The sequence below is a fragment of the Saccopteryx bilineata genome, chromosome 4, assembly GCF_036850765.1.
Source record: "Saccopteryx bilineata isolate mSacBil1 chromosome 4, mSacBil1_pri_phased_curated, whole genome shotgun sequence".
NCBI lineage: Eukaryota > Metazoa > Chordata > Mammalia > Chiroptera > Emballonuridae > Saccopteryx > Saccopteryx bilineata.
In genome coordinates, this window is record NC_089493.1 from 225,142,290 (window position 1) to 225,164,339 (window position 22,050).

At 40.6% G+C, this 22,050-nt stretch overlaps 1 protein-coding gene across 1 annotated transcript in view; it reads right to left on the reverse strand.

The window, feature by feature from the left end:
• Positions 1 to 20,455, reverse strand: part of ERAP2 (endoplasmic reticulum aminopeptidase 2) — a 50,657-nt gene extending 30,202 nt beyond the window's left edge. Inside the window, 19 exon segments of the mRNA XM_066276810.1 lie at positions 764 to 832; positions 2,778 to 2,909; positions 3,129 to 3,236; positions 3,238 to 3,273; positions 4,582 to 4,695; positions 8,887 to 8,912; positions 8,915 to 9,056; positions 9,422 to 9,428; positions 10,836 to 10,927; positions 11,307 to 11,360; positions 14,829 to 14,895; positions 15,298 to 15,369; positions 17,442 to 17,686; positions 17,688 to 17,737; positions 17,740 to 17,799; positions 17,802 to 17,894; positions 17,897 to 18,082; positions 18,085 to 18,143; positions 20,421 to 20,455. Coding sequence (XP_066132907.1) covers positions 764 to 832; positions 2,778 to 2,909; positions 3,129 to 3,236; positions 3,238 to 3,273; positions 4,582 to 4,695; positions 8,887 to 8,912; positions 8,915 to 9,056; positions 9,422 to 9,428; positions 10,836 to 10,927; positions 11,307 to 11,360; positions 14,829 to 14,895; positions 15,298 to 15,369; positions 17,442 to 17,686; positions 17,688 to 17,737; positions 17,740 to 17,799; positions 17,802 to 17,894; positions 17,897 to 18,082; positions 18,085 to 18,143; positions 20,421 to 20,455 — 1,647 coding nt within the window.
• Between the last annotated feature and the right edge of the window lie 1,595 nt (positions 20,456 to 22,050).

Consider the following 22,050-nt stretch of genomic DNA (forward strand, 5'->3'; position numbering starts at 1 on the left):
TTTTTATGATGATTTTCTTTTCTCTCTTCTAAAGTGCTGTAATAACTTCCCAGACGTAAACAAAAAGACAAGGTCTCAAAAAGCCACCCAACTGGTGGCGCAGTGGTAGCCTGTCCACCTGGGACACCGAGAACCAGGTTCGAACCGAGGTTGCCCGCTCGACGGCGGGCTCATCCAGCTCGAGTGTGGGATCATGGACATGATCCCATGGCGGCTGGCTTAAGCTCCAAGGTCGCTGACTTGAGCCGAAGGTCGCTGTCTTGAGCAGGGGGTCACTGGCTCAGCTGGAGCCCCTCCTCCCCCAGGCACAGAGGAGAAACAATCAATGAATAGCTAAAGTGACACAACTATAAAATGATGTTTCTCATCTCTTTGTCTCTTGCTCACTAAAAAAAATAAAATAAAAAAGAAAGAAAAGAAAAGAAAAAAGGCCATTCAGTCTATTCCCACACCTAACACATTTGGTCTGGCATTTTTCAGAACCTAGTGGACACCAATGCAGCAGTAACCACTCAGAGGAATGTGGAGCAGAGATATTTTTAGCTAACAGAGGTCTTGTGGGAAAGCTGAATTATAACAATAAAAAGACAGTACTGACAGCATCATCCCCTTAAATGGCCTGAACATTCTTTTTTCAGTCAGCTATTTTCCAGGAAAATTCTGGAGTCTCTCTTCCTCTCCAGTTTTTTAAAGGGACAGTCGGGCTATTCTACACACTCACTCCAGTCAAGTGCTGGCCAGAGCTTTTCTGCTGTATACTCACTGTGTCACTTTTCCTCTTGGAATCAAAGTAACAAAATCCACCAGATGTAAAACCATCTTCTAAACAACTCTATAAGAAAAGAATAAAAGAACACTGCCATTTGGGCACTGACAGTTGAATGAGTATGTACATTAGACATGAATGCAGACATTAATTAGCATAGCTATATGAAAAATTAATTCATTTAGACATAAGGAACAAAACAATTCATAAAATGGAAAATTGGCATCTTCGCAGTTACCATAGGAAATACATAAAAGTTACTTCATAAATTGCTATGCTCCTTACCATGTCTTGATGAATTAAACTTATATATAGATCAAGTTTGCTAAAAAAAGTTCAATGTGGTGGGATAACTGTTTTAATGCTGAATCAATTTGTTAAATTTTTCTTTTATTTATTTCCTTTCCTGTAGGGAACTTCCTACTTAATTCTTTTATTCTGCATGTTACTCATTTCCCTCTTTATTATTTAGGCAGCTGTGTCTAGTATTAACTTTCCCTACCATATGATACATTTCTTGGCATTGGAGGAAATGCCTTTGCTTACCTGGCTATTCCCAATGACTACCACAGTAGCATATAAATATTAAATGCACAGTAAATTTTGAATTCAGAATTGATATAAGACCTAAGAAAATCCCCAAGTTGGCAATCAACCCTTGAGTAACCAAGATTTAATGCTTTGAGGGCAACTCTTGATGGGAAAAATGACATACACATGGTCTAAGGCTCACAATTGATATTAAATGATTTTATGAAAGGTAACAACAAAGAATTTTTCTGATTTCTGTGTTGCTATTGACATATATTAGAACTGATGTGAGGTAACACAATGCTGAGTAAGATATTTTCAGGAATTTTCTTTCCAGGATTTCATTTGGCATCTGAAGGGGGTCAACTAGAATATAGGACCTCTCAGGGAAGGTTAAATGGGAGGCTTTCTTTTCTTTTTTTTTTTTTTTTTTTGGTATTTTTCTGAAGCTGAAAACGGGGAGAGACAGTCAGACAGACTCCCGCATGCGCCTGACCGGGATCCACCCAGCACGCCCACCAGGGGGCGACGCTCTGCCCACCAGGGGGCGATGCTCCGCCCCTCTGGGGTGTCGCTCTGTTGCGACCAGAGCCACTCTAGTGACTGGGGCAGAGGCCAAGGAGCCATCCCCAGCTCCTGGGCCGTCTTTGCTCCAATGGAGCCTCGGCTGCAGGAGGGGAAGACACAGAGAGGAAGGAGAGGGAGAGAGGTGGAGAAGCAGATGGGCGCCTCTCCTGTGTGCCCTGGCCGGGAATTGAACCAGGGACTTCTACACGCCAGGCCAACGCTCTACCACTGAGCCAACCGGCCAGGGCCGGGAGGCTTTCTTGATAAGTAGGAAGAAGCAGTGATGTAATGAAAGAATGAATACTGGATTTAGAGTCAGAAAACAGATTTTAAGCACTGACTCCATCACTCACTTGGTATCTGATCTTGAGCAAATCTCCCTTAGTATTAGTTTTCCCATCTGTAAAAATGGGGAAAATGCCTACCTTACCTTCTTACATAGTGTGCAAAAATTAGCATAGTAGTATTCACAGTTAGCTTTGAAAAATCTTCTTATTGTTGGCCAAATTTCTCCTTTAACTTCTTCCTACACCCACTATACATACATGAAAGATAGACTGAGCAAGTAGAGTTCAACCTTAAAATTTGGACAGAGAAGATTAGATATTATATAGTAGGAATTATAAAGTCATTAAAGATTTTGGAGAATGGGAGGATAAGTGTAGGGTTAACCACAGAGGGGAAAACTAAGGGAAGGAGATCAAGTATCAACCCTTTGTGGCTCACACAGTGTGACATCCGGCTTAGCGTGGGGCCAGTGGAAACGGAAGGCTCCGCCTTCTAGGGACCCTGGTAGTGTGGCAAGGCAATAAATATTTGTTGACTGACAATACAACTATTTATAAACCTTCATAATTAGCCTGCCACCTTATAGGCTTCACAACAGTCTACTATAACCCTACTTATGACTTACATCTGACGGACTGCTCCACAAATCATCATTCTTAGCATTTCTATAGCTGAACTTCTTTAAGTAGTGAATAGTTCCTTTCTGAAATTTCTCCTCACTCAGGAAATCCTTGAGCATATTCAAAATATAAGCTCCCTAAATGAAGAAAGAAAACAATGAGAAAGCGTATATAAGGGAAAAGGTAGTATGATATATTTTTAAAGGAAGCTTAATTTTATAGAATGTCTTTAATGTCTGAAAAATAAACAGAAAATAAAATAAAAAGTAAAACAGGTGACAGCAACCTTGCAGCATCCACTTACCCCATTGGTTTTAGAGGCCTCCTTATACCTCTCCTGGAAGTGCAGTTCCCACTGCCCGTAACGTGGACTAGCTTGTTGTAGGAAATGGTATTTCCTGTATTGGAGTAGGAGTTTCTGCTTGACTGCAGATAGGACGGGATGAATTTGATGAGTCTTTTTTTAATTACTTCAAAGCACACTTCCAAAAAATAGTTATCCTAAACAGGAGAAAACATTTCTTTTATTTCAATTTGACACTCTCAAAGCAATAGAAAACATTCAAGATTTAGTAAGACATTCTTAGAAGTATTCAATCACTATTTCTTACAATTGATTATAAGTTTCTTTCCCCTTATATATTTCTTTTTCACCAATTCTCTACTTCATAAAAGTATAAATCCAACCTTCGCTCGGATATGTCACGAATGTTTACCAGCTAGCAAGCCTTTGGATGCAGAACTAAAACCATTAGTTCTCATTTAGTGAGCACTTGCTATATGCCAGGACCTTACACCCTTCATCTGCTATTCTTTCCACACCCTGCATGGCAGGTGCGTTATACACACTTCACAAGTAAGAATATGTGAAGCTTTGGGACTAAAACATGGATTCAGGACAGAGCAAATAAGAAGATGCTGACTTTGAATCCAAATCTCTCTATACCGTACTGGACCTAATGCCTACCCCAAGGAGCTAGTTAACCTTTATTAACCACCCTGGCGTGGTTTTCAGGCCCCCCTTGTGCCTATAAAAAGACACATTTGAAGAAATCTTCTTACACATTTTGGGGAAGTGAATAATAGGCCCTTCGTAAATTCTAGAGGAGTCAGGCCTAATTCAGGTCACATGCCAAGAACTCTGTACAGGCTCTGTAGCCATGGGCATGGTCTTATCCTATATCATTTTATATGGACAGTGATACTCTTTTCTCTCACTCTACATATACAGTTGTATATTTGTGCTATTTGAATTCTCTGCCCACAGATTTTTTGGTTGAGGGATTTATGCAAGGGGCTAAATTGTGTGCTCCTCTCCAATTCATAGGTTGAAGCCCTAGTCCCCAACATGTCACTGTATTTGGAGACAGGGCCTCTAAAGACGGGGCTGAGTTGAGATGAAGGTGTTAGGGTGGGCCCTAATCCAATCTGATGGTGTCCTTTTAAGAGGAGGAAATTTGGACACACAGAGAAACACCAGAGGAAAGACCATGTGCAGATACAGCAGAAAGGAGCTCTCTGTAAGCAAAGGAGAGAAGTCAAAGAAGAAACCAAACCTACCAAAACATTGAACTTCTAGCCTCCAGAAATATGAGGAAATAAATTTCTGTTGTTTAAGCCAGCCAGTCTAGTATTTTATCCTGGCAGGCCTAGCAAACTAGTACAATTTGTTTTGTTTATCAAACAAAAGACTGCAGGCTCAAAAACACCATACTATATTATTTTCTCTTTAGTATTCACTAAAAATTTTAACAGTAAACTGATGATTCCTTAGGGCATATGGTATGACACACAAAACTGTGAACTTACTAGTTGGAGCTCTGGATGTGTAGCATTAGCAAAAATAAATTCCACATATGTTGCTAAGCTCTCATTGAGCCAAATGTCATTCCACCATTCCATTGTTACCATGTTGCCAAACCACTAGGAGGTAAAAACACAATGTTATTGAAAAGTGTTCATCGTAGCAAAAATTATAATGAATGCTAACTTTTTTCTTTTGGTAATTAAGGCCTTTTTTTTTTTTTTTGCTACCCTTTTCTCTCCGGACAATTTCCTTCTGCTGATTTCCTTGCCTCCTTGCCTCACTACCTTGTTTTACTTGCTTCACTTTTCTTTTCTTTTGTGTTCCCATTGCCTCCAGTTCTCCAACTTTCATCTGTCCTCTGAATAATTTCTAGCGATTAGATTTAATATTCTGAAAGAAAATAAAACATTTTGTGGGTTCTTTTTTTTCTTGAGCAACAACTATAATCTCAGTTTGTCTCTGATATATGGTGATGGTCTAAGGAAATGTATAAGCCAAATATCCTTGCTGAGGGTACCTCTTTATATTAAGTAGCAGGTATTTACAAGAATTTTTAAAAAATCATCTAAGACTTTAAGACTTTTAGACTGTTACATAATATTACTGATGAGCAAATTTTGTTGTTAACCTCTGCCCTGCCATTTCCAGGGATTAACTTGGCCACTAAAGTGAATAAAGGTCTGAGATTTGACTATATATATGAATAAATTAAAAAGGATGCATAATCTACACAGAAATTTATCCCTTACCTGACCTGTATTTGAACTGTAACACCAGTTTTAAATATTACTATTTTTTTCATATACTTTTATATTTTATATATTTGCTTGGCCTATATGCCTAATACTATGCATCTAGTTTATCTATTTTAAGATTGCAGTCTCCAAAAGGATGGGAAACTTAAAAATATTTTAAGATTCAGAAGAGCCTCATGACAGTTACAGAACAGAACAGCGACATCTGTAGCTTTTAGAATATGCTTGAGCTGTATTCCTTTTTTGATGCCTCTCAGATCACTTTGTAAGTGGGTACCAGTCTTCCCAAGAGCATCTGTGAGAAGGGACATGAGGTGTTTTTTTTCAATGTAAGAAGTGATGAACATGAAAAGTACAGGTTTAGCTGAATCTATTGACTTTTCTAGTTAGCAAGAGTGGTTTGTTTATTCATTTAATGCATTTCTATCGAGAACTTATGTTCCTGGCACCACGCCATATGTTAGAATGGAAATACATATAATACAGCCTCTACCTCAATACAAATGATGGAGGTCAACCAGTAGACAAATAAATGCAATAAAGCATTATTGGTACCATGATCAATTTCTGTACAAGGGACAGGAGGATTCCAGGAGGAAAGAATCAGTTCTGCTTGGAGAGTGTGTAGAGTAGTTGGGAAATCATTCATTCCCTGAGTCTTGCAGGTGTTCCTTGGGTATGTTGGGAGTGGTGTGTGCTCTAAGCAGCTTAATAGGAGCAAACTGTAGAGGAGCAACACAACCTGGCAGGTTTAGGAAATGGTGGCTGGAGCAAAGGGTGTCAGAGATGAGGCTGGAGAAGGAGGAGGCTGGGGACGGGGGCCTTGTATGCCATCCTCTGGACCCCTGACTCACTCAGTTGGCATTGGGAATCTTTGTCAATGTTTTATACAGAGGCGTGACATTGGGATATAGAGACAAAATGGTCAAGGCAAAAATTCCAGTGTGACCTGCTGCTCCAGCCCTACACTCTGCATCTCCACAAAAGAGAAGCTATGAAGGGAAGATTCAGAGGAAGCCTAGAACCTCCAAGGTAAAGCTCCGACCATTTCCCTATGAATGCGGAGTAGAAAGATCAAGAATCCCTAGACTCGGTTAAGTGCGTTTGAGCTACCAGTAAGTAACAATAGAAATCCCTAAGACGGGTCAGTGGGAGATCCTAAATCAGAGAAAGCTGCCGATATGTTCTCATAGTACAGGGCTGGGCATGGCTCCTATGCAATCGGGTACTTAGTTCACTGCTTAAAAAATGAAGCATTATTATGGTGATGATAAAAGATAGAGTTAAAATGAAAAATAAGAGACATTAACAGATTCTACATTGGCATGATATTTACCTACATGGTGAAAAAGAATTTCAAAGGCCCTTAATAATTCATTGTGTCACAGGGGACTTTCAGAAATGAAATAGAGTAGAAATAGTCTCTGATATCTACAGTGCTAGCCTTACAGTCCCACAAGTATGTGTAAGACAGTGTTGATAGGTGGGCCTCGGAAGTCTTGCTCTGCAAGAAATGGTAGCAATAGTAGTGGTCCCTATTGTCATCATTAATAGCTCACACTCATTGAGTGCCTACTGTATGAAGGAACAGGCAATTATCTATCTGTAGCTCTCACAAAAGTTTCATAAAGCAAGAACTGTTATTAACCTAATTATGTAGATGAGGACACTGAAATTTAGAGAGTTAGGTAACATGCCCAGGTCTATGAGTACTGAGACTCAAGGTGCTTCATTATGGCCATATATTCACAGGTTCCAAACCAAAAAGAGATTGATTTTGCCCTAGATTGGAATGTCATAGTGCTAAAGTGTATAAGAAAAAAATATATTTAATAGAAATCTCTGTATGTAGAGTTTCCAATTCTGTGTTCTATGTATCTGCATAGTCCCTACCCTTCTTTTTTAAAAAATATTTTCTCTTTCTTTTTTTCTTTATTCATTTTAGTGAGGAGAGAGAGAGAAAGGGGGGGAGGAGCAGGAAGCATCAACTCCCATATGTGCCTTGAGCAGGCAAGCCCAGGGTTTCGAACCAGTGACCTCAGCGTTCCAGGTTGACGCTTCATCCACTGCGCCACCACAGGTCAGGCTGTGAGTCTAAACTTTTTTGCGTGCAATCTACATGGTATTAAAGTTGCATAATTCACATTTAAAAGTAATAGCAGCCTGACCAGGCAGTGGCACAGTGGATACGTCGGACTGGGATGCGGAGGACCCAGTTTCGAGACCCCAAAGTCGCCAGCTTGAGCATGGGCTCATCTGGTTTGAGCAAAAGCTCACCAGCTTGGACCCAAAGTCACTGGCTCAAACAAGGGGTTACTTGGTCTGCTGAAGGCCCATGGTCAAGGCACATATGAGAAAGCAATCGATGAACAACTAAGGTGTCACAACACGCAATGAAAAACTGATGATTGATGCTTCTCATCTCTTCGTTCCTGTTTGTCCCTGTCTATCCCTCTAACTCTCTCTCTCTGTCTCTGTAAAAAAAAAAAAAAAAAAAAAAAAAAAGTAATAGCAAATAAGCTTTAAGTGCTTATTTTGTGCCAGTCTCTTTTCAAAGCACTTTCAGTTTGTTCGTTCATCTTTTCTTCAGGATAACCCTAAAACGGTACCCCTCAGTTTACAAAGGAGAAAGTAAAACCCAGGGGCTTAAGTATCTTGCCCAGTCACAAAGGCAATGGTTTTTAGTATATTCACAGAGTTGTGCACCTATAATCAGGGACAATTTTAGAACATTTTTATCACCTTAACAAGAAACCCTGTCCCATTGACAGTCATTTCCCATTCCTCCCTCCCATCAGTCCTAGTCAACCACTAATCTTTTTGTCTCTATTGATTTGTCTAGTCTGCACAGCTCACATAAATGTGAATTTTCAGCTGTTTACATAAACATTTGGTAACTTTTATAAAACATTGCTTGTCTTATACAAATACAATATAGAAAAAAATGTGCCCCAGAAAATTCATCAAATTAAATCTAATATGCAATGGAGCTATTTTAATATTAAATCTGATAAAAGAATAGAAAAACGATTCACACTACTTAGGTTTCTTATAAAACTTTTTTTTTTTATATCCAAAGACCATCTCTGAGATGCAAATTATTGCTTCCTAAGCTCAGTGAACCTCTTAATTGCTTTTTTTTTTTTTTTTGTATTTTTCTGAAGCTGGAAACGGGGAGAGACAGTCAGACAGACTCCCACATGTGCCTGACCAGGATCCACCCAGCACCCCAACAGGGGGCGACGCTCTGCCCACCAGGGGGTGATGCTCTGCCCCTCCGGGACGTCGCTCTGTCGCCTGGGGCAGAGGCCAAGGAGCCATCCCCAGCGCCCGGGCCATCTTTGCTCCAATGGAGCCTCGCTGTGGGAGGGGAAGAGAGAGACAGAGAGGAAGGAGAGGGGGAGGGGTGGAGAAGCAGATGGGTGCTTCTCCTGTGTGCCCTGGCCGGGAATCGAACCCGGGACCCCTTGCATGCCAGGCCGACACTCTACCACTGAGCCAACCAGCCAAGGCTTAATTGCTCATTTAAATCATATAAAAAGAAAAATTAAAGCAAGTTCTATAAGCAAAAATAAGGCAATCATGTGGAATTTGAACCTACCCAATTTTGAGAGTGGATAGTTGATATCAAAGTAATTTTCATAAAAAACAAGTAGCTTCAATGATGCTTCCAAAGCATAATGAGTTTGATTTCATTTGTCTTGATATGCATAGATGGACACCTATAAAATATTAGTCAGAATAAGTGGTTTTTGAATGACAGCTTCTTGGCACAATACCATTCCTAACAACCCTCAACCAAATAAAGCAGACTACATTTTTCAAGAAATTATTGAGATACTATTAAAGCATATTGTTGATAGGGGATAGTATGTTCTGTAAAGTATTAAAGCAAAAGTCACTTATGAAAATTATAAACAACTCTGCATTCCCTAGGTGCTAATTGAAAATTTCAAACTATATTAACCTATTCTATCATGAGAGTCCACTTGAGCTCATCAGCATCATGTATATTTGATAACTACCCTTCCAAATTCATGACTACTAGCACGATTCAAATAAAACAGTTTTATGAGGTGAGAAAAACCTTTGAACTTACTGAATCCAACCTCCCTCACTCTTTTCCTGGTCAAGTTTACTTTAGGCTCAAAAATGTCCAAATATATTCAATGACTCTCCTTAAAGTAACTAGACATTAAGTAGAAACAATAAAGGTAGATTCCAGTTTTCTTGGGTTTCAAATATTGTGCTACTTTCACCTCATTATCTGCTTTCAGGTCCTGAAGTAACTGATGTTTTTTAATTTTTTTATTATTTATTCATTTTAGAGAGGAGAGAGAGAGAAAGGGGGGAGAAGCAGGAAGTATCAACTCCCATATATGCCTTGACCAGACAAGTGCAGGGTTTTGAACCGACGACTTTAGTGTTCCCAGGTCGACACTTTATCCACTGTGCCACCAGAGATCAGGCTTTGTTTTAGAACTTTTATAGAAAGGATATGCTCATGGCCACCATGTTTTTATGGATTACCAGGCACTGTGTTAAAAGTTTACATGTAAATTTAAATTAATCCTCTCAACAACATTGCTTAGTAACCGCTATCATCTTCATGGAGATCAAGTAATTTGCTCCAAGTCACTAACGTAGAATACTGTAGACTTCCATTATGAACCCAGGGAGCTGACAGTAACCTGTCCTCTGAAGTAAATTGCCATCTGACCTCTCACATATCTATATCTATGCACATACAGACTTATGTACAGAGATTACATGCTATGTATAGAGATACATTACTCATAATATATCTACATATCCATAGGTGTAATAGGTATGTAAATTATAACAGCCACTTAATAGGCTATTTTCATAAGCATTATTTTATAGTTCTTTGAATATGTTTTTTATGTCAATCATTTTGTTCCTCAGGGGAAGGAGTTCTTTTTTTATTTTTATTTTTAACATCTCTATCAATGTTTGCAAGACTTTATAAAATAATTATTGAATATTGTAAATTTTTGCAAACAATAAAGACTAAAAATCATGAAGGTTTCCTTTCACTGAGAAAAACAATTGAAAACAATGTGACTGTCCTGAAATAAGGTGCTGATTAAAAATCCTATGTTACTTCCATGCAGTATAATACTAAGCAATTATTAATATAGTATTACAGAAAAATATTTAATGGCATTCAATTTTTATGCAATATTATGGTAAAAATTGGGTTAAAATAGCCATGTATTATTTTGTAAATAATATTTACTGTTACTATATATACTGTATTGACATACATACTGAAAATAGTTGGAAGGTATATACTAATATTATCAGTGATTATATCCTGGTAGTAGAATTATGGGTAATTTATTTTATTTTTTACTTATTTCTTGTTTGTAAAATAAGCATAATACTTTGATAATAAGGAAAAACATAAGATAAAAAGAAAAGCTCATTTCCTTCAGAATGCTATTCTGTATGAAATTAGATCTCAATCTCATCTTGACCCCAATGAGGTTGTCCCACTCACAGAAGTGAAATCACAAAGTATGTAGGCTACAAGGTATGTACTCATTTTTACAGTAGTTTCTTTTCTTTTCTTTTCTTTTTTTTTCATTTTTCCGAAGCTGGAAACGGGGAGGCAGTAAGACAGACTCCGCATGCGCCCAACCGGGCTCCACCCAGCATGCCCACCAGGGGGTGATGCCCTGCTCCTCTGGGGCATCGCTCTGTTGCTTCCAGAGCCATTCTAGCGCCTGGGGCAGAGGCCACAGAGCCATCCCCAGCGCCCGGGCCATCCTTGCTCCAATGGAGCGTCCGCTGCGGGAGGGGAAGAGAGAGACAGAGAGGAAGGAGAGGGGGAGGGGTGGAGAAGCAAATGGGCGCCTCTCCTGTGTGCCCTGGCCGGAATCGAATCCGGGACTCCTGCGCGCCAGGCCGATGCTCTACCGCTGAGCCAACTGGCCAGGGACTTTTACAGTAGTTTCAAAATGATCTTCCAAGAGGCCTCCTTCAAGTTCAATTGTCTTAACCTACAAGAAGGAAAAAAGTCAGTGAAAATTGGAGTATTTTAAAGCAATGTCTATGACTTAAGCCAGGGAAGTTAGAAGAAAGCCTCCCACTCTGAAGGACATTTGATGCCCTTATAGAAGATCACTGGCCTCTCATAATATTCTGTGGTCTCTCCCCCTTTATTTTTCTTATTCTTGGACTTCCTTGAAGACACAATGCACTACTTTTGAGATCCCAACATTTATACTGATCTTTTTTTGTTGCTTGAAAACATAAAACATGTTTGAAGCTTCCACTTTCTTGAACTGCAATCAACTCCAAACTGATATTCATTCCAGTTCTGCAGTTCTAAGGAAAAATACTAGAGAATGGTCTCTTTTCCTCTGTTATATAATAAAGAAGTCTCCGTTGCAGAATGAAATGGAAAGGAAAACTGTGCTAGAAGCATTTTGCATTATCTTTTAATTCTCTTACTATTTGTATGTGAGGTAGATGTTATTTTGCAGGTAAGAAAACAGAGTCTCAGAAATGTGAACTGAATTGCCCAAGATCACATGGAAAGTTCCACAGCAAGACCCAGGTGTGGATGTGGTCGTGTGACTCTGAAGACATTGCTCATTCTTTCACTCGCTGTGTGACCGCTTTAGTCATAGTCTTATTTTTATCTTTGCTTCATTGATACCACAATGAAAGCAGTCAGGCCAAGGAGGTCATTAGTAATTTAAGCTCCTGCCTATGTACTGAGGAAGCAAAAGTTTTAATCCTACAGACTCGTCAGCTGCATCTATCAAATTCACTGAATAATTACTAAATTCTATCTTTATTTACTCTGGAGAACTAGTCCCAGGGATGATCCCCAATATGCTACAATACCCTTAAATACTAAATGGATCAGATGCAGTCATCTGAAAAGATTGCTTCGTTCAAATGAGTAATAACTTTTGGGCTGGCTTGCTCCCTCTTGACACCCTCCAATCCCCCTTTAAGGTGTCGGGCTTGTGGCAGTGCTAACCAGGGCTCCCTGAACTGGTTTATGTATTTGGTTAAGATTACAGTTTGCTTTGGCAAGACCAAATAGCATGAAATGTTACCATGAACTGCCTAGTTTACTTCAGTGACAAATGAATGTCTGTGCTATTAAACTCAACAGACTTTAGTTCTACAGATGTCTATCAAAAAATTCAATTCCTAAGTTCCATTAAGCAGAAGATACTGACTGAATGCTCTCAGAAAGTCAGCAGTATCTACAGGGCTGTAATTACCTCTGTCCAGCAAATTAATTTGCCCAACAATAATTTCTCTCTCTCTCTCTTTTATCAGTCTGATTCAACCAAAGTTCTATAGGTACACACTCTTAGCAGAAGAGAGGGTTATAGTGAGGGGCAGGAAGAAGGCCTTGATTGTAGTTTTCTGACCGAACTTGGCTGCAAAACTATTTAGTCAATTGTGTGGAAGGGTGGAGGGATGGAGGAGGAAAGGCTGTGGTACTATGGGGAAATAAGAGTTTGTGACACAAGACAGCTGGTGACAACGATGGTTTGGAGACAGATGGACATTGCCTCTGATATTTTTCCCCTCTGATAAGGACGTAGCTCATGGAGGCTGAGTTTTGTTCAGGAACCTGTAGTGACCCACATAGACCAACACTGCCTTCAATGGAAGTGTATGGGGTGTCAGTGTAAGTTCACCCAGGATGGTGATAAAAGCTCCCAGTATAAAATACTTGTTGCTAGATGAGTATTTAGCTGTTTTTTCAATACAGGCAGAATTCTTCTTGCATAGTAAGTGTCACCAGCAGGTATGTGTCTCTTTAAAGAATGAATGGGACAAAGAAATGCCCAAAAGATATGCTGCCTCTACCAATGCTTGTCTGACCAGTTACTTCCTTAAATCTCGTATTCTTAACTAGACAAATTGAGAACTTAGTATGTATTGCTTCTTCCCACTAGTCCACAACCCATCTTAAGTGCTGCAACTATTATTATCCAGAGAGTATGACTATAGCATTACTTCAGTTCTTCCCTTTTTTGTTTAACAATGAAAGCCTGGGTTGGGCCTATCAATGAGAAGCAGAATGTTAAGCCAATATTTGCTGAGGCAATGCAAAGATTCAAGGATTGTGTAAAATATTTTCAAAGTATCCACTTATTTTTCTTAAATATGAGAAGTTGCTGGAGGTTTCTTAAATAGAAAATTTAAACTGTAATATAACAAAATGGCAATTCATGTTTGTATCACACGTGAATTAAAAGGCTTTATGAGTTGTATTTTTACTTCAGCCTCCATGATTATTCATATAAAAAATTCTATTAAGAAAAAGTTGCCAGGAAAAAGGCTTGGAGTTAAGGCAGCAGATTATTTTTTTACCTAAAAATGAGAGGGTTAATGAAATCACTGTCTTTACAGTCTTTGGAAAACTACAGGGTATGTGTTAAATGGAGTATTTTCACTGTTTCCTTGATCTGCTCTGCCAGTATTTCAGAGAAAATTTTTTCCAAAATTAAACAGAAATCTGGAAAATCCAGCATCTAGCTTAGCAACTCATTTCTCACCTTCACCCATGGAGGTCAGTCACTGTTCTGGGCAGGGAAGGAAGGGGTGGGGCCACTTGCTGGCTCACGATGACCCTGCTGCTGTCTGTGCTTCCCAGCCTGCAAAGCACTGTCAGGAGAGCCCCTGCTTTCGTCCTACTTTACAAGCAGCGATGGGGAAATAGTTTACATTTTGTTCAACAATGCAAATGGCAAGCACAGTATTAGTGAGGAAATATCAATGAGGTTCAGGGTCCTGCGTCTTTCCAGAGTCTCTGCATTTTGAGTACAAATATGAACCAAAGGAAATGTTGAATAGTCTCTTTTAATTAAAAAGTGTATAACCACAGTAATAATTTTCAAAAATAATTTTAAGATCTACCTATGGAACTTTATAAAAGAAAAAAAGATTTCTAAGTTCCAGCACAGAAGACTAGATCAGAATATTTGGAGCGGGGCCAGGCAGGGCTTTCTAGATCCTTACCACTCCAGATGTGGTCTCTGAACCAGCAGCAGTGGTATCTGTCACCTGAGAGCTTGTTAAAAAGACAGAAAATGAGGCCTCACCCCGCGACTGACTGGATCAGAATCTGAATTGTCACAAGAGCCTCAGATGATTCATGTGAACATTAGAGTTTGAGAAGTACTGCTCTATGGGATTCTGAGCTTCACCACTGGCCTAGTGACACTGATCTGAAAGAACAACAGTGCTCCACGCAAACGCGAAGAAACTGTAAATCATTTTGTTCTGTTTGTTAAAAAAACTTCTGATGCAACAATGACCCAAACAAAATGATGTTAAAATCTAGAAGGATTGGGGCTATTATATAATATGTAGGATAAAACAAATTAATGGTTTAAGTCTTGCAAACAAAGAAAATATTTTAAAAAGCAACACAACAAAGGTAAAGTCTCAACTTGTGAATGATTCCCCAATGTTTCTTAAAGTGGCAATACCTTTGGCATGTTGGATAGGGCAATGTGCTTGCTCTCTCTTCTTATCTTGATTGAAAAGTTGGCTTTGGGTCCTGGCCGGTTGGCTCAGTGGTAGAGCGTCGGCCTGGCTTGCGGAAGTCCCGGGTTCAATTCCCGGCCAGGGCACACAGGAGACGCGCCCATCTGTTTCTCCACCCCTCCCCCTCTCCTTCCTCTCTGTCTCTCTCTTCCCCTCCCGCAGCCAAGGCTCCATTGGAGCAAAGATGGCCCGGGCGCTGAGGATGGCTCCATGGCCTCTGCCCCAGGCGCTAGAGTGGCTCTGGTCGCAACAGAGCAATGCCCCGGATGGGCAGAGCATTCATTGTCCCCTGGTGGGCATGCCGGGTGGATCCCGGTCGAGCGCATGCGGGAGTCTGTCTGACTGCCTCCCCGTTTCCAGCTTCAGAAAAATACAAAAAAAAAAAAAGAAAAAAAAGAAAAGTTGGCTTTGAATAACGGTTCATCAAAGCAAGGGAAAGCCATTCATGCATCTGTTGGCTCAAAATCTGTTACTGCGATTGTTCTGTGAAAAGAACCACCCCTAGCTCTAAACTCACAAAAATTTCCCCCTCCAGTCTCCCACATCTCCCAAAATGATATTCTTAAAAAGCAATTCCTTTGAGTAATGCTGTTGTCACTTGAAAAAAAAATGAAGAGAAGCCATCACAGATCACATGGTGACTTAGTGGGAAGAAGTTGATAAGTTCTCTATCTACTACTATGCTGGACCTGAGAATAGGTCCCTAAGAATTGAGTCTGCAAATGAGGGAAGTGTCCCTCTGGGGGAGAGGGAGAGAGATGGACCTGTGGAAGGATGTCCTAAGTGGACTGCTGGGGCTCTGGGTGGCTGCAGGGGTTCCCAGAGGGCAGTCAGTACCTAAGGTGAGGAAGGGAAAAGGAAGCATGCAGTAGATGCTGCTAAAGGTTCCCACTCACATCTATTCCCCCTTTTCAGTTCCAACAGAATCCTGATTGTGTTCAGTCAGGCAACGTGCCTTTAGACTCCCTTGCAACTTAGTAGGCTTATGACTGTGGCCTATTTGAAGTCACTGGGTGGGAAAGCTTTATAAAAAAGAGTCAGACTCAGCTGGAATGTTTCTTTTTGCCTTTTCTCTCCTCTATTTCTCCTTTCCTCCTGCTCGTGATGTGGACTTGACATCTAGAGGTGCACAAATCACCTGTATTAGGAGCAGAGCCACATGCCGTGGGTGGCTGAGCAGAAAGATCGAAGGAGCTGGGCCCTGGCAACGCTGAGGAGCACTGCAGCAAGCCAGAGCTACCCTATCTGCAGACAGCTTTTTCATAAAAAAACAAACAAAACGGTAAAGCCTTATGTGTTAAGCCATTGTACTGGGGTTTCTAACTGGCGACTGAACACACTGATGAAAGGTGGTGAGCACTGAAACCACACTCCACTTCCCTCCCAGACGGGCCCCGGCTTGAAACAACCAGACTATCCTCTCTTCTTCCACCTCATCTAACCAGTATGTCAGCAAATTCTGTCTCCTTTGCCTTCTAAAAGAAATGCCAAGTTCTATCATTTATTCCATAAGGAACCACCACTAGCCTGGCCCAAGCCACCATTTCTTGCTTGAACTACTGCAATGTCCCCCTAAATGATTACTCCTTTATACTTTTTCCTCTATATAATAGATCCTCAACATACACTTGTGCCTTATAAGCATAGAGCAAATGAGAACCTTCCAACGAGTTCCCATTGCACTGAAGTGAAACCCTGAATGCCTTACAAGAGGCTCTGCGTGAGCAGGACCCTGTCAACTCTACTTCGCTCTGTTGCTCATGCCCTTCAAACCATACTGGCCTTCTTTTCTCAATCAGCCCTGCCTTACAGACTTTACATTTGCTGCTCCCTTTTATGGGGACGCTTTGCCCTAAAATGTCCTCATGATTGTACCCTTTTTAAAAAATGTCAGGTCTCAGTTTAAATGTACGTCCTTGACAAGGACTGTCCTGACAACTGAGTTGAATTAGTTCCAAACCCCAGCTACCCGTACTCTGTTTCAGCACCTTGCTTTATTTCTTTCCTAACATTTATCACCTGCCTGTCTCTATCTCAACACTATACATCCAGTGTCTGGAACTGTGCCCGGCATAAAGCATGCACCCAATAAACATGAGCTGATTGAATAAACAGTAATTCTCAGTTCTCCAAACAAACCTGCTCCTACCTCCTGAATTTGAGTCATGCTGTTTCCTGAGCAATTGACATCCTTTCACTTCCTCTCTCTGACCAAATCTCACATTTCCTCTGGTCCCAGATCAAGGCTCGCTTTCTTTGGGAAGCCGTCCCTATTTCAGCTCTCTGCACAGATATAGCTCATAAACATACCTGTCTAACAAGTCACACTGGCCTCTCCTCCCAGTTATTCTCCCTCCAGCTGTTCATGCCTCTGCAGTCCTTTTCCCATCTTTACTGCAACTTCCTTAAGAAATAGTAGAGCTTCTTCCTCTTCCTAGTTTCCCACAGTTTATTGGGCTTTTCATAAATGACTGTCAAGCTTGCTCCTGGCAAAGAGATGTAACACATCAGGAAAGTATCATAAGAGACTGCAAACAGCCAGAGCAACATCTTACCTTGTTTCACCACCAAGAGTTCTGTATGTGCTTTTATAAAATCCTTTAAAACCATCAGCTAACTTGGCCTGAAAGTCAACAGCCAGGTGGTATCCCAGGCCAGCCACAAGTTTCTCTGGAACCAGCAGAGCAATCTGTTGGTGAGCAGGACAACTCAAAACATCCAGCTTTCCCCCTGGTTTCCTGTATCTCGAATTTTCCTCTGAATATAAAGTGACATTTGTGATTTCAAGATCTTTGCTGTTGTAAGATGATAAATAGGGTGGCATTTCTGACTAAGACTTCGATGTTCTCAATGCAACAAAGTCCAAGGAGGTGCAATCTGGATGGACTAAAAGGTCACAGTGGCAGGGGATGCCGTATTGGGGAGCCTTAGCTCATGCCAGGGAAATGGTTCTCCATTCGTGGCTTCTGGGAAAGCCCCGGGGTCTTTACTGAACTGCTTACTAGATGCGTTGAGGACTGAGAATAAATGCTTATTTTGGGTAGAATGATTGCTGTGCAGTAAAATCCTAGGTAAACATTAAATATCAGTTTTCTGTAGGAGTTAACCATTGTGGAAGAATGGAAACTAAATCTCTAGAAGACAAGTTACTATCTAGGGCAGGTTAAATCTCACAGTTCTTCATAGCACCATGTTGCTCCAGTTATGTCACATAGGATCTGAATGATGTTTAAGGAGATTGATTTAATCTAGAAGAATAAAAAAATATTTTAGCATGAAGAAAAAGATTTCAATTCATAAATAAAGCCTTAAAAAATAAAAGTATATGTGAAGGCCCTGGCCGGTTGGCTCAGCGGTAGAGCGTCGGCCTGGCATGCGGGGGACCCGGGTTCGATTCCCGGCCAGGGCACACAGGAGAAGTGCCCATCTGCTTCTCCACCGCCCCCCCCTCTCCTTCCTCTCTGTCTCTCTCTTCCCCTCCCGCAGCCGAGGCTCCATTGGAGCAAAGATGGCCCGGGCGCTGGGGATGGCTCCTTGGCCTCTGCCCCAGGCGCTAGAGTGGCTCTGGTCGCGACAGAGTGACACCCGGGAGGGGCAGAGCATCGCCCCCTGGTGGGCAGAGCGTCGCCCCCTGGTGGGCGTGCTGGGTGAATCCCAGTCGGGCGTATGCGGGAGTCTTTCTGACCGTCTCTCCCTGTTTCCAGCTTCAGAAAAATAAAAAAAAAAAAAAAAAAAAAAAAAGTATATGTGAATGGGGAAAACTTGCTCTTTGTCAGAATCAGGCAAAATATCTACAAAATAAGTTGAAATTGAACCATTATCTGGTTATTACAATTTTTTTAGAGCTCCGATGAAAGGACTCTGCCTTAAAATTTCATGGAACGAATCCTTTCTGCATTTCTATACAATGAGCAGAAGATAGGTGTTGCTGTCATTGTATGTTGAATGTTTCAAACATTGGCTACATCATTTTAAAAGTATCCTGGACACTTGAAAGTGAATGGCACAGGTGTCTCTATTTTGTTAAGTCACAAAGAATATATTCTTTGGATGCCAGATATTATTATAAATGGCACTGAATTTTATCTATTTCAATAAGTAAGACATCTGAATGGTCTTATTCTATAGCTGTTGGTATAAAGGGTGTTAGTCAAGCCAGATGTTACCCTTGGATTATTTTCAATATGCCAAAAGCTATGGGAATACATTTTGAGTTAATAATATTCTAATTGACAATATTTAAAATATTATTTTGGTCCTCTTCATCTTAGGCTACCTCTGAAAACACAGATTAAACTGAATTCACTGCTTCTGTAAATAGAACTAAGATGACTTCTTCTTACTAGAAGGACAAAACTACCAAACATATAAAGTTTGATCAAGTAATTAATATAGGTGAGTCAACTCTGACTTCCACCCTGACATATGCCTCTACTTCTTTCCTTCTTGCTCTAACTTAAACCCATGAATGGTTTTCTTTTCTTCCCTCCGCCCACCGTTTTTATCATTAACAAGTTCTTTAGAATTAATTATCTAAACAATTACTTAAGTTTTCCAATTTGCAGTACTGGTGCAGATCAACAGGTATTGTTAAAGAAACAGAGATAAAAACAAATAAAATAATGGTTAAATTATTTTTTAGACAAGTATTAAATTATTGATACCAAATCTCAATTTCCAGAAACCTCTATATGTAAAACCAAAATTGGCCTATTAGCTTGAATTTCTGATGGTTTGAAAAACGGAATTGCTTATTTGTTAGGTCCTAGGTTTGGGAATCAGGGTGCCTGGGTTCTGCCACTGGCTCTGCCACATTCACCTGTATGATCTCGGGCAAGTTTCTGAATTTTTGAGCAATAGTTTCCTCACCTATAAAATAATGTAATATACCATTCTCATGATGGGAGGATTAAATGAAATAACCTGTGTGAAGAATTTGGCACAGGATAGCAACTAGCATACAGGAAGCATGGAATCAATGTTAAATTATTATTGCGATTATTATAACTTGCATTTTCTCGCCTAAATTAAGAAGTAGTTCTGTCCTGACTTGTAGCAGACACACTCCAAGAAAGGTGTATTTTTTTATTTTTTGGTAAGAGTGGAGAGAAAGGCCTTGATATTTATCCATATAGCCTTTAACTTTAGAACTAGTAAGGAATTTAAATACCAGCTAGTACAAGTCCTTCGTGTCCAGATAAAGAAACTGAGGGGGAGTGACTTTCCTAAAATTAAACAGGAAGTTTGGAGCAGAACCAAGACTAAAATATAAGTCTTTGACCCTTGAAGCAGTGGACTTTGCCATCATATTGCACTGCATCTTCAGTAGTATTACAGTGAACCAGCCATCCTGGAACTGGAAACAAAGTATTGCAACAAATGTTTGGGAGAGGTTAAAAGATCTCCAAAGGAGAGTGAGTCAGTTAAGCAGAAGCGTCTTAAATCGAGTCCCATCATTAAGCACACTTTCTAATACAGTAGTGTCAGATTCACCTCCTTTGCCCAGAACCTCCCCTTTGGGTGCAAGACATCCTCAGTACAGCAGTTTTATACCTTCAGTTCTGGCCATTTGTTTCACTGAAAAATTCTGATTTAGCCTTAGCAGGATGGCTCCGTTGGTTAGTGTCGTTCTGATACACAACAAAGGTTGTTGCTTTGATCCCTGGTCAGGGCACACACAGAAGCAGTGTTTTTTTGTGTGTGTTTTGTTTTCGTTTATTTCCTCTCTCTCCTCTTCTCCCTCTCCCCTTCTCCCTCTAAAATAAATGGATGACTTTTTTAAATTGAAAACTCCTGATTTAAAGACAAATTGAAATGTCAATGTGTTACCTTAATCCACGCTGTTGCAGATTTGAATGGAGGGGAATTTATTTTTGCTTTCACTTTCTGTTTGGTAAGACTCAGAACTTTGCCTACTTCCTGATCATAGCACTAGCTGCCTCATTATCACATAGGTATAAACAGGGCTTAGCACAGAAGCTTTGGTTCAGAAAGCACGAGAGACTAACAAGTGGCTTCAGAACAAAAGTCCCACCACAACCCGTCTTTCCCCGGCTGCTGCTGCTGTGTTATCTTCCACATCTCCCCACATGTAAAGCCTTCAGAACACAGCTTGTGTTTTTAATGCCAAGTTATTTTAAGACATGATCTTGAATTCTTCACTGTATTATATCCTTATTACTATGAAATCTAACCTCTGCCCATCTACTCTTGAAAAGGTAACTCCACGCCTATCAGTGAACTCCCAGTCGGCTTCTCTGGCCTCGACCAGAGGAGACTGTCCTAAATTTTTCTATGCCGGTAACCTCTTGCCTCTTGAACATATAGGGACTGTACCCCACCCTTCTCCTCCATTTTTCTTAATCTGCCAGGTTGAGTTGGGCCTCTTCTACATCACAATGAATATGGGCCTTCCACAAAGAAAAGAACATGGGCCTCCACTTCTGCCCTCTGCTCTTTCCTCTCTTTACCCTTTCCCTCAGAGAATATGATCAAGCACAAATATTTCTCATTTACCCTCATTTCTCCCACACTTCTCTCCCCTGAGCTTTCCTCGCAGGGCAGTGCTGATGCAACCCACCAGCTGGGTGGACTGTCTGTACAGGGAGGCGCTGCCAGCAACTCACAGTCTTCTTTTCCCACATCAGAGCCTTTTGCTTCAACTTCATCTGCTTCAAGCCTTTCTCCAGGATCTGTGATTGGACCATCTAATTATTTTGATTCCACTCCTCTCCAGTTTATTACTAAGTCCTGTTGATTCTTACTTTTTAATCTTTTATCTAACTTTTACTCTTATTTTTTAAAATAATTTTTTATTAATCATTGATGTTAGAGAGAGAAAGGGAAAGAGAGAGCAAGAGCGAGTGAGAGAGAGAGAGAGAGAGAGACAGAAATTCATTTGTTGTCCCACTCAGTTGTGCATTCCTTGGTTGCTCCCCACATGTGCCTTGACCAGGGAACCAACCCACAACCTTGTCGTTTTGGGACGATGCTCTAACTGAGCTAACCCGCCTGAGCTTTTATCCAACTTAAAAATAAAATCCTTGGTTATTCAGCTGGTTCAGGTCCTCATCACTCCTCGCCGTGGCCCTGAGACAACGTGGGCCTTGCTGCCTCCTCAAGGCCTGCTCCTGCAGTCTTCCTGCACGGTGCCGGGAGGTCTGT